Raw genomic sequence first — 12,663 nt, 5'->3', positions numbered from 1 at the left:
TTGCCTTGGGGATATGTATGTTTGCAGATAATTTGCAAATCTTTATTGTCCATCCCTGACCACTCTCAGTCTTCATGTTCACACCCAACTGATTGCTGGAATCTGTATGGCCTACAGGCATCTTGAATTCAAAATATACCCAAATCTCATCTCCAGTGTCCAACTTTATTTCCTGCATTTTCTTTTGCATAAATGAAGCCAGAAACCTGGGAATCACCTTTGATTTCTTCTACTCTTTCACATCTGATCACCAACTCCTACTTACTTTCTTTTGTAGACAACTGTTTCATCCTCTTTTCACTCTACTCCCACTGCAACTGCCCTACCTCAGACCTGTAAGCATGTCTTACTTATGGAATTCCAAGTTCTTCCCAGCAGGTCTTTATGCTCCCGGTGTTAAATACACCCCCCCTCTCCGGCTTCTCTATCCTCCTCCTAACTGCTGGAGACCTGGTTGGTTTACCCCTCCAGCCCTATGTTTGATTTTACTTTCCATTTAATTTGTCCCTTTTCTCATTACTCTTCCTCATCCATTTCTGGAATAGAATATGACTGTAGCTACCATATTACAACCACGAGGTAAACTTCTATGATTAAAGCCCTGTGCTAGGGATGGCAGAACAGAAATCTGGAAGGAATCTGGAATGAAGACACCACTGGGCCACTTTATCAGTCCTCAACTACCTACCTCTGGCTTTTCACAGAGAAAAATAACCCTTAGCTATTTGCTGCTGTTTAGGTATTGGTCTCATCCTAATTGATACATCAAGCTTTAGACAGAGTCAAAGATGGGTTGTGGTCTCACCTCAGAACCAGAAATGGCCTTTGCTCTACAAAAGAGTAGACTGGCCAACTGTTAGAGCCCTTCTATGTGTGAAAACACATTCTTGCTGATGAAATAACACTTGAGCGTGTTATCAACTAATCAATCACACCTTGGTATGAAGGACAGGTCATTCACTCAACATACTAAGACAATGTGAATTTAGATGAGAGGATATATAAGCCTGAAGTATTCTAAGAACAAGAATTGAATGAGGTTGCAGGGGAGATCTGGGGAATCATGAGTACTCTGGGAACTGAGAGGAGAGATCAACCAGAAAAGATAAAGAAGCAAAAATGGCAAGGAATCCTGGGAATAGCTTTAACTTTCAATTTTAACTAGTTTTAAATTATTCTTTTATTGGGAAAGTTTATTTTTTAAAAAATCAGTAGGTTTTTTTTTTTTTTAAGTAGAGATAAGCATAATAGATGGATTTAGTAGCCTGATGATAAAATTTTAAAACGCAGAAAAACTACTTACTCCATTTCAGAACATTCTGACATGTGCCAATAGGAAAGGGTCTTCATGGTGCCTGGGGGCAGCTGCTTAATCCTATATACACTTCTGTCTTCCAACAGTTTTCCCTACAAAAGAAACATTCTTGGGGCTCCTGGGTGGCTCAGTTGGTTGGGTGTCTCCTTGGGCCCAGGTCATGATTCCAGGGTCCTGGGATGGAACCCTGTGCTGGGCTCCCTGCTGAGCAGGGAGCCTAAATAAATAAATAAGATCTTAAGAGAAAAAAAGAAGTACTCTCGGGGAAAATGGAAGGTAGAGCATATAATAGGATATAATCAAAGCCAGGAAATACTCTGGATGGCCCTCTGGCAACAGGACAATTAATTTAGATTTCATTTTCCATCCTGACAGCAAAGGCTGATTAGGTATTAGTTTATGGAAAATAGGCAATTACACAAGATACAGGATCAGAACCAAAATTCGTTTTTAAAATGTGAGTTTTTGCCACTTGGAGGATTTCATTCCAAACTCTCAATTATATAATTACAAAAAAATCCATGTTTCAGGAAAACATACTTAATCTTAACATGAAATTCATGTCACTTATCACAAAGTTAGACAGTCAAGTGTATAAAGGGAAAACAAAACAGGAAGCAGTATTTACAAATTCAGACTACATGAGACATTGTGAAGACTCTTGTTAATAAACAACACAATACTTTTACACACTACATTTCAAAAATGATGCATCTGTGAACAGTATGATAAAGGTCATAGCGTTAAAGACTTTAAATTAAATTCAAGGTTGTCATGTTGAAGATTTTAAATTAAATTCAAGGTTGGCAGAGTTGAAGACTAAATGCAAGGCCAAGATCATAGTGATGAAGACTTTAAGTTCAAGGTTGTAGTGATGAAAATTTCAAATTCAAGGACAGATTGTCTAAGAAAGGACAAAACAACTAGCATTCAAGCTATTTAGTTAGTTCCCTGTGAGTACAAAATATATAGGAATCACTAAATGGATTAGCCTAATTACAAATTCCGTTCATTTCTAAATAAGTCACAACGGCAAGAAGTCTTTTCACAGAATCATTCATAGTTTCTCTCTCACCTTGTGTAGGTATTTCTGCTACCGTTTTCAATCCTTACTCAAAACAATTCCCTCCCATCTCCGTATTTGTAGAAGTATAAAATATTGTGAAACTAAGAAATGTCTGTTCTTTAGCTAGAGAAGTATTCTCCCTCTGACTGCTACAAGAGAGAGAAAGAAACAAAGATTTCCATTTTCTCCTCTACCTCAAAACACAAAGCAAACCAAAACAATCCAATTCCTAACGTGGTGTCTCATAGAACCCAGGGCCTGGTACAAGATCTCATGCTAGTTTTCCTGCTATACGTGGAGAACAATTTAATTATTTACATTATTGGGAAATCTCTTTAACAACTGGATTCATGCCAGCACTTCCATCAGGACGGCCTCCCTAAAAAAGGCGAGAGCAGCGGCGTCTGCGAATGGGCACGTCAAAGACTCTCCTCCGCCTCTCTTCCTCATCCTCTTCGTCAGACTCGTCCATGTCTGCCGAGTCGTCGTCGTCCTCGTCTTCCTCCTCCTCCTCTTCCTCCTCTTCCATCTCTTCATACTCATCAGGACCCATCTCCTTGAAAGAGAAAACAATCTTTTGATAAGAACTTCCATCAGTTTTTTATACTTATTTTATGCAAATTCTCATTTATCTAGAACCTAAACAACAGGACACGCCAAATAGAATTTTGAGAGTTGAACCGTGTATTTTCATAAATGAACACGCTGATGCAAGATTCTAGAATGTACATCCATAGAGCACATGTTTTAAAAGGCTCGATGTGGTTTTAATGGTAAATCTATTTCATTAATACAGTACTTCTATTTTACATGCCAGTTGATAATTTGTACAAGGCAGCCAACAGACCACTTCCAACAATCCGAGATAAAACTTTACTGGATTTATTTTAGTGTATTAAGTAACAATTCTTTATTAATCTAAATGCTGACAAAAAGAGGACTAAAAAATATTAGTAAGGTATGACCTCTACTGGTAACTTTTATGTATTGTCAGAAGTCTAATAGACTTCTGTTGAACTCCTACTATGAAGACACGTTATTTCAATTCAACCACCAGGGGCACTTTGAAATTAACTTGCTCAAGGCTCTCAGAATAGGGCAGGCAACAATGAGGCTGAACATGCAGTATCTGAACATCTCATGGAAACTTCACTTCCGCTTAAGCATTGTCTCTAATGAAGTCTTGACTTACTCTGCTGTCAATTTTCCTCTCTCATACATTTGAAGACTTAATTGAGAGGAGTTGCTATATTAGAGAGAGTTCTGAACAGCAAGGAGCACCTAGCTGGTATGTGGGAACTATTGGGAAACATGGGATGTGTTGTCAGCAGTTCTTTTCCCGAGGCCTTTATGGCATCACATATCCAGCACTCACTACCCCTCTGATCTCATCTCTAACCACTCTCTCCCCTAGCCTCTGCACTCCAGCTACACTGGCCTCCTTGCAGTTCCTCGCACACGCCAAGCATTAGTATATTGATGTAACATCAGTGTTTCAGGGCCTTTGCACTTGCTGTTCTTTCACCTGGAACATCCTTCTGCCACATATATCCCCCTGGCTCCCTCTACTTCTTTCAAGTCTCAACTCAAATGTTGCCGAGGCCTTTCTTGACAGATCTTTCTATTAGAACCCAACAGGACACTCCTTATATATCCTTTACTCTGATTTTTCTCCAGAGCACTTATTACCACTTGGTATAGCCGGATATTTGCTACCCTTGTCTCTTCTAACTAGAATGTAAATTTCAAGGCAGAGATTTTTTGTTTTTGTTAATTTCCTCAACTTTCTTCTTTTTTTTTTTATTGAGGTATAATTGACATACAACATTACATTCATTCGTTCCAGGTGTACAGCATAATGATTTGATATTCATATATATTACAAAATGATCACCACAGTAAGTCCAGTTAACATCCATCACCGTACATAGTTACAGAATGTGTTTTTGTGATGAGAATTTTTAAGATTTATTCTCTTAGTAACTTTCAAATATGCAATGCAGTATTTATTCACTAGAGTCAGCGTGTTGTATAGTACATCCCCGAAGGCAGACTCTGGCTGTATTGTTCACTGCGTCTTCCCCAGCACCTCGTTGGGACTCAATAAATATTTGCTGAGCAAGCAAATTAATTAATGTGGGAGAAAAAAATTGTTCTTTAGGAGTTGTCAAAGGATTGTCACTTAGGATTTATTGTAACACTAATAACAACAACATTAACAACAGAGAAAATATACATAAATATGACATGATATTCCATTCTTTTTATTGTTGGATTTTTTTTTAAATCTAGGGAATGAAGACTTTAAAATTCAGTAGAAGGTTCAAAAGCGGCAAGGGGGGAGGCTTAGGAAATCCTAAAACATTAAATTCAGGTAGTATGATCATTAGTCATCTTATTGAAGAAGAAAACAGAAAAAAGAAGTTAAAGAAGTCAGTGTGGCTGAAGAGGGAGACTGCTGATGATCTCAGATAAAAGTGTACATATAGAAGCAGCAGATGGAAAGAGGCACACACAGATAAGAACGGAAATAAATAAGCAGCAGGAACCTCTAAAGTGTCCAAAAGCAAACAACAAACCACCTAGAGCAAGAAAAGGCTAAAGACCAACCAAAAGTGTATTTTGCAGTGACATTCAAAATATAAAGCAAAAGGAAGTATCAAGTACAATAATTATCATACGGTTAGGGTACAAAAAAGGAGAACAATTCAGTTTCCATATCAAGAAAACTAATATTTCAACAGGAAAGTTACAATACAAATACAACACCATACAAATACAATCCCCACTGCCTCTTTCATGTTGATTAGAAGTAAGTCCAGAATTCTCATTTCTTTGTATTGGTATCTCATGCTTGATAGAAACATTTTCCATAAGGCAGGTCAAGATTTTATATGCTTATTTGTGGTTGGGAGAAAGTTAAAACTCCAAATAAGTAAGAACATAGTTAAGAGGGTTGAACATGTAATGAGTTTATTATTATAATTTAAAATTATAAATTTAAAAATTGTAAACTTTAAAAAAAGAGTAAGTAAATACTATAAAATTTCTCAGTTTTAATTTCTAATATGATAAATATTGATATAACCCACATCAACAAGAGTTCTTTGGAGTCCTCAATAACTTTTAAAAGCTTAAGGGAGCCATGAGACCGAAAAGTTTGAGAACTGCTGTCCTATATTAAAGACTACTTTATACCTATCCTAACAAACATTAGAAACAATTCTCAACAGGATCAAGCTGACCCCATAGTAACTTAACTGCCAGCCCAAACAAACCTCAACATTCTTTACACTTTAGGTCAGGAATATTAGCAATTTTAGGACAAGAAATATTATCAAAGAGAGATTTCATAATAATAAAAGAAAGAACTTCATTAAAAAGACATAATTATTCTAAGCATATTTGCATGTGATTATAGAGTTTCAAAACACATGAAGCATAGCTGATAAAATTAAAAAGAGAAATAGACAAAATTGTAATTATGGCTGGAGATTTCAACAATCATTTTTCAGAGAACAAGGATCAAAAAAAAATCAATTAATATATAGAAGACTTGAGAAACAGTCAACTAATTTGAACTTTCATTTATAGGCTAATATTCCCACAATTAGCAGAATATACATTCTTTTCAAATACAAGGAATTAGTTACCAAGATAGACCATAATGCTGGGACATAAAACCTTTAAAAGGATTGAAATTACACATAGTGAGTTCTCTAACCATAATAAAATTAGAAATCAGTAAACAAAAGTTAACTGGAAAACCTCCAAATGTTTGAAAATTTAACACATTTCTAGAATAGTTACAGATCAAAATTAAATTACAAGGGAAATCCTGGAATATCTTGAATTAAATGTTAATGAAAACACATCAAAATTTATGAAACACAGCCAAAACAGTGCTTTAGAGAAAAGAAAGGCCTAAAATCAATAATCTAAACTTCTACCCGAAGAAGCTGGTAAAAAAGCAAATAAATCCCAAAGTAAGTAGGAGGAGAGGAATAAAGAAAACTGCAGAAATCCATGAAATAGAAAATGAGCAAACAATAGAGAAAACCAGTGAAACCCAAAGTTGTTCTTTCAAATGACTAACAAAAGAGATAACCCCTTAGGTAAACTCATCAACAGAAGATATAAATTACCATTATTAGGAGCAAAAAAGGATATATGACTATAGTTCTTGCAGCCATTAAAAGGATATCAAGGGACTATTATAATTTTATGCCAATAATTCAACATTTAGACAAATGGACAAATTCTTTGAAAGACACAAATGACCAAAAGTGAAATAAGAAGTAGGAAATATCTGAAAGAAATTAAACTCCTATTTCAAACTTTCCCACAGAGAACTCTAGCCCTAGATGGCTTCACTAATGAGCTGTATCCAACATTCATGGATGATACCAATCTCAGACAGAAACTGGACTAGTCAAAAACAAGAGACTGCTACAAGAAGTAATAAATTCCTAGTACTAGAAATATACAGTAGAAAGCATTCCTGCACTGGGAGGGAAGCTAAACTTCACTTTCAAACCCAGAGGGTAGATCCTTTTCACCAGATATGCAAGCATTATGGCCTAAAGTCTCATATCATCCTTCTCTTTCCAAACTGGGGTTGGGAATGTATCAGCTCTGGGTCAGACTAATCCTATGTCCATCTTCCCAGTAGCCAGAGGGCCCTTTCTGAACATTCAACACCTACCACTCTGTCATATTCTGGCTATACAAGTCATATTTTATTCCTATTGTATAGCTGGGGCCTCATGATTCTCTTCATTCGTTTTATAATCCATAAGATTGGGGTACTGCCATTATCAATAAGTAGTCCTAAAAGTGAGATTTAAAAATTATACGGAGTTGACTTAGGAAATGATCCCAAAGAGAGAGGACTACAGAGGATTTAACAGGTAGACCTGCACTTTTAGTAGTCTCTCTCTACGATAATTGTATTATTTTACAAAATTGGTATTTTTAGCAAAAACACTGCAAGAAATTGCTCTTCTAATCTTAATGAAATTAATCTTAATGAAATTAAATAAAGCTTATTCTAACTGGTCTAGTGTGGTGTTTCTCATTACGCCACAGAAGTTTTTTTGGAAATGGTAGAAAAGAGGCTGAACCTTTAAAACCAGGAACCTCTCTACATGATACTATGATGGCGGATACATGTCATTATATGCTTGTCCAAACCCAAAAAACGTACAACACCAAGAGTGAACCCTAATGTAGACTATGGATTTGGGGGGATTATGATGTTCCAATGTAGGTTTAACAAAAATACCACTCTGGTGGGAGACTGATGTTGAGGACGTCTGTGCGTGCATGGGGGTGGGGGGTATTTGGAAAATTTCTGTACCTTCTGCTCAATTATCTGTGAATCTAAAACTGCTCAGAAGAAAAATGACATTAAAAACAAAAAAACAAACAAAAAACAGCTAAGCAGAGTAGAGTTACTCTGACTGAAGTGTACGGAGTCTAGCTTACTTATTATTCACCACCCCCACATATTCACATGGCCCCCCACAATATTTCCTCCGAATCTCTAGGGTTCTCCGGAACACCATTTATACACCATTTGTCTGGCTAATCAACAAAATCCTTCTGTGGAGTTAATTCTACAAAGTCATGGAAATCAGTCCCAGAGGAAAGTTTAACTCACCAATCGGGCTATAGACACCCTGAATGTTGGACAAGCCATATGGAATCGGGGAATAGCAACATTAAAGATCTTGTCTTTAAAGTAAAGAAAATGGAAGGTATAATATCCTTCCATATATCCTGATGTTGTAGAAAATGTGGTACAACTTGTATATTCATATACCCGACCTGGGCTGATGATTGGAAATTCACCTGCAGAGAAAATAGTAATAAGAAACCAAAGTATAAAATTCAGTGCTTTATTACAGCAAATAAGATATGTCTTCTATGAGATTATGTAAACTGTGTTAAAGTAAATGCACAATTAGGAAAAAAGATCTAAAGTGCCCCAATAATAAAAATCTTTTAAAAAGCTGACGGTCAATGACAATCAGAGCTAATGATGATTGAAATCCACAAATAAGAATCTGTGCTACTGGTTTTAACATTTCCCCCAAATTTCAAAAAGATGATCAATAAGAAATTTATTTTCTCTTTCTGCCCTATTATTCCTGGTAACTCTAAAGAACATGATAGTGAATAATTATCCAGTTTAAAAAGGAAGACAAACTTAAGAAACAAGGAACTCAAGTGATCCACAGAATGGAAAATCAACCCCTGAATACTCGTTTGCTATAATTTTAGAGAAGTTCATGTTTAAGGTAGTAAACTAATAGAATAATGATCTTTACACATTATATTTATGAAGCAAAGAATGGGAGTTACAAGAAGCCCAGAATCTATAATATCTTTCACACTGTAAACACAGCTATTAACTGAAACAGTCTTGGAGCACCTGTGTGGTTCAGTCAGTTAAGCGTCCAACTCGTGATTTTGGCTCAGGTCATGATCTCATGGGTGGTGAAATTGAGCCCATGTTGGGCTCCAGGCTTAGGGGTGAGTCTGCTTGAGATTCTTTCTCTCCCTTGCCTTCTGCCCTTCCCCCGACTCATTCTGTGTGTGTGTCTCTCTCTCATAAATAAATAGATATTTAAAAAAAAATACAGTCTTATCCACTAACTACATCGTGCCTTTTCCAAGCTGTATATCACATATATGCTCTCCAAAATGTCTTATAGGCAAATGATCTGTAAAGCAAATCCTGAGTTACATACATACCAACTACTCCAGGTCCTTGAACTTCTTCTACATCACCTTTAGCATTTGTTATTCTCCAGTAGCGACTGTCCAACTGACACGCCTTCTCAGGAAGTGCATCCTTTGACATTTCAATCCTGGCAAAGGGAATGGGGTGGTAGAGACATAAATCTGGCCTGATTTGGTTTCTCTTGCTTAAGAGGTGTAATATTTAGACTAAAGTTTGTGTTAACCATCTATCTCTGTAAGTTCTCAAAGATAGGGGCCTGATTAGCTTGACTCTCCCACAGAAATGCCTTTACTCAATTTGCACACTTGACTTGCTCTGAGAATCAACAATGGGGAAAATAAAAATTTACGAACACACTGGTAATGATAATTTTTTGCTTTTCAAGTAAAGATCAATGTACAAAATACTTCCCAGAATAAAGTGCAATAAAAAATTCTGATTTTCTTTAAAAACTTGTTATTAAAAAATGAGACTGAAGACATTTTCCTTTTTTCCTTTACTTCTAGAAAGCTCAAAGGAAAATGTCACCAAACAGTTACTAGGATTACATTTTGACTCTTTCCCAGTACTACTGTTTCCCCCCCTTCTCTAGGAATCTGCTGTCTCTTATCTTCATTTGGAGTACCCTATAAGCAAGGGTCAGTGTTACTATTCTAAGCATGTTTCAATCTTAGACAGGATCTGAGTTAAACAATTACAATAACAAGCATCTGTACATGTGTAACTGAACCTATCAAAGGCTGCATATAATACCAAAATCCTAGGATGCTCCCCGGTTAGTATATAGAGCAAAAATAATTCCAGTATGTATATATGCATGTACATGTATTTTTAAAATATCTGTAATATATCATAAGTTATATAAAAATACATCTAAAAACAGAGTATCCTTAATATTTTAAAGCAGTGAGTTATCTTTATGTCACAGCACAAAGTACATCTAATTAAAGTGAATTTAGTGTTTGTTTTTTATTTAGCCAAATCCAATGCTTAACACCATGGCTGATATACAGGCAGCACCTGATAAATATTTATTAGAGTTTTAATCAATATAGGCAGCCTCAGTGAAATTCAAAATGCACAGCTTTATCTTGAACAATTTGACAGCTTCTCCACTTGATCTTAGCCAAAAGGCCAAGAAGCGATTTGATAGCTTCTAAATGCAACTCTCATAGTGAGCTTTTGTGAAGATTATAACTTAGTGTCTACCTCACGGGCACAGTACCTGGCACAATTCTTTAAACACAATACTTTTGCATGAAATAACTTAAGTAACTTGGAGGTTTCTGTAAACGCAAGGTACTGGATTACACTAGATTATAAAATTATACTTTATAAAATGATATATTATTATACTAGGTTATAAAAAGTTTGTTATCCACCTCCCTCCACACCTCAGCAAAAGGCTGTCTTTCAAAATGTGTCTGATGGACCAGGTCAAAGGGGACAATGAGAGCATATCCACAGGCTGCACCTCATTTTTGTCTCTCACCTGATTCGGTATGTGAAGAAGTAGTGGGGTGGGTGGACAGAGCTGAGTTCTGGCAGAAACGATGTAGAAACTGAAACGGTTATGTCCCCAGTTGTTGCCACGCACTCTGGATCATGAACATACCTAGATAATTTTAAAACATTAAACATTTTTTAATCAACTAACTTCAAGTCCATAGGATAAAAGATTTCAAGATACAACGCCAAATAGCTTATATTTTACCCTACGATCAAAAATTTAAAACATATTTGGAAAGTTAAATGGGAACTTAAAGGTAAAGTCCTGTGAAGCTTAGAAGAAAATTATAAATTACAAGCTAACAAGAAAACCTTGAAGATTTCAGATCAGTAACGATAGCATCAAGGCTCAGTAATCAGTGGTTTGAATAATGATTCAGCAATTACACTGGAAACTAAAAAGAGCTTAAGTCAGTTTTCAGAGCCAGGAAACTTTTGGGATATCTGAAAACCCTATCAACGGTGGCTCTGACAATAAGATGTGCTGGTATGTTATTCTGGAGACCTCTAATTTATAATTAATCTATCATTTCTGCCAATCAGGCTACTGTGAACCAATATTACCTGTAGTACTATCTATAATACCTGGATATTTCATTTATAGATGATAAATAATATTTGCCCCGAGTTAACGGTTACTGACTTGCTATTCAGGATAAATCCATTAACTGGCAAATAGCCTGTTTCCACCCCCCCCCCAAAAAGAAACTATGTATAAAAAGAAACTATAACATAAAGCCATAACTTCAAAATCAAAATCAGTTTTTCCTCTGGATCCTTCGAGATAAGAAAAATATTGGCTATTCAAGTATTTGAATGTGGCTTTGAAGTGGGAATAACACAGTGGCACTTAAGATAATAAGAGGTTCTGTTATTTACCTTCTTTGAAACCTCATCTCAAGACGTGTAACTAATGGTATTTTCTGACTTACAATCATTTTAATTCAAAAAGTCCTGAGGGAAATACCTGAAAATTTGGTCTCTGATGATTGGGAAGCCACCGGATACAACATTGTTGACATAAGAAGTAAACCAGTCAGTAAAAGTAGCACCTATAAACCAGGAAGGGGTGGGGAGGAAGAAAAGGACAATAATTTTTATAAAATCTATAAAGGAAACAATGACAATTCCTCTATGCTTAAGATACAAGATCAAAAGTAGAAACACTTAAAATTCTACGGCCAATTTCTGTTCTCAGTTCTATCCACCGCACTCCCAACTGCCTTGCTAGGGAACCCTCCATCTACCTTCAAGCTACTTTTTACACTGAAAATTAAATAATAGATTTTTAAAATTTATTTTGTGCTGGTACAAGAATGAAAAGCCTTCTTCTGTCTATAGTTTCTAGAGCATATGGAACAAAGGAGATACAGATACAGCTATGTCTAGGAAGAAACTACAGGAAAAATAAGAACACCATCCTCAGATGATCAAGGTATATACCCTTGGCCCAGGTACATCCTGACCCATGCACAAAATTCTGGCAAAAGCCAGGCTCAGTCCGGGCATCTAACAAGGGTACGGCACTGTACAGTTCTGTGTATCAGACCAATCCCAAAGTAGTCTAGTTGCACCACTACAGATTCAAATGCACAGTGGTCCTCCATATTCTCAGTGACCAGCTCAAAGTCCAGTCCAGACCTGACCACACATCCGTCCGTGCTCTAGTGAGTGGATCAATGACAAGTATTTATGTGAATTATGTTTGCCCCTTCTAGGTAATATAATGTAACTTTCTCAGACCCCCACTTCTATTGTTAATACAACTCAGTGCCCAGCACTATCAGTCCCTGAATCAATGTTTTTTCAGTGAATTTTTCTGTAATCTTGTTTCTATTAACACAGTTCTCACACTCTGCCATGGAGCTGAACACTGGAGCTAAATTTACAGTATTTACTTACTATTCTATTTAGGGAATAATAGAAGATACAGTTTAAGGGTTTATAGCTTTAAAATTTTAAAGGCATCAGCTGAGAGGAGGTGAACTGCAATAGCTGGCTCTTTTCTCGACATCTACTAATGAA

The 12,663-nt window shown here is 36.3% G+C and overlaps 1 protein-coding gene across 1 annotated transcript in view; it reads right to left on the bottom strand.

Annotated features, from left to right (window-relative positions):
* Positions 1-1,739: 1,739 nt before the first annotated feature.
* Positions 1,740-12,663, bottom strand: part of FBXO3 (F-box protein 3) — a 32,040-nt gene continuing 21,116 nt past the window's right edge. The window contains exons 7-11 of the mRNA XM_080816112.1: positions 11,606-11,690; positions 10,622-10,744; positions 9,141-9,256; positions 8,044-8,234; positions 1,740-2,937 (exon numbers count right to left, since the gene is read on the bottom strand). Coding sequence (XP_080672238.1) covers positions 2,761-2,937; positions 8,044-8,234; positions 9,141-9,256; positions 10,622-10,744; positions 11,606-11,690 — 692 coding nt within the window. The 3' untranslated portion in view covers positions 1,740-2,760. The remainder of the gene's footprint in view (positions 2,938-8,043; positions 8,235-9,140; positions 9,257-10,621; positions 10,745-11,605; positions 11,691-12,663) is intronic.

Source organism: Martes martes, assembly GCF_963455335.1.
Source record: "Martes martes genome assembly, chromosome: 10".
Classification (NCBI taxonomy): Eukaryota; Metazoa; Chordata; class Mammalia; order Carnivora; family Mustelidae; genus Martes; species Martes martes.
The sequence above is the reverse complement of the archived record's forward strand: the minus strand, read 5'-3'. Positions and strand labels throughout refer to the sequence as shown.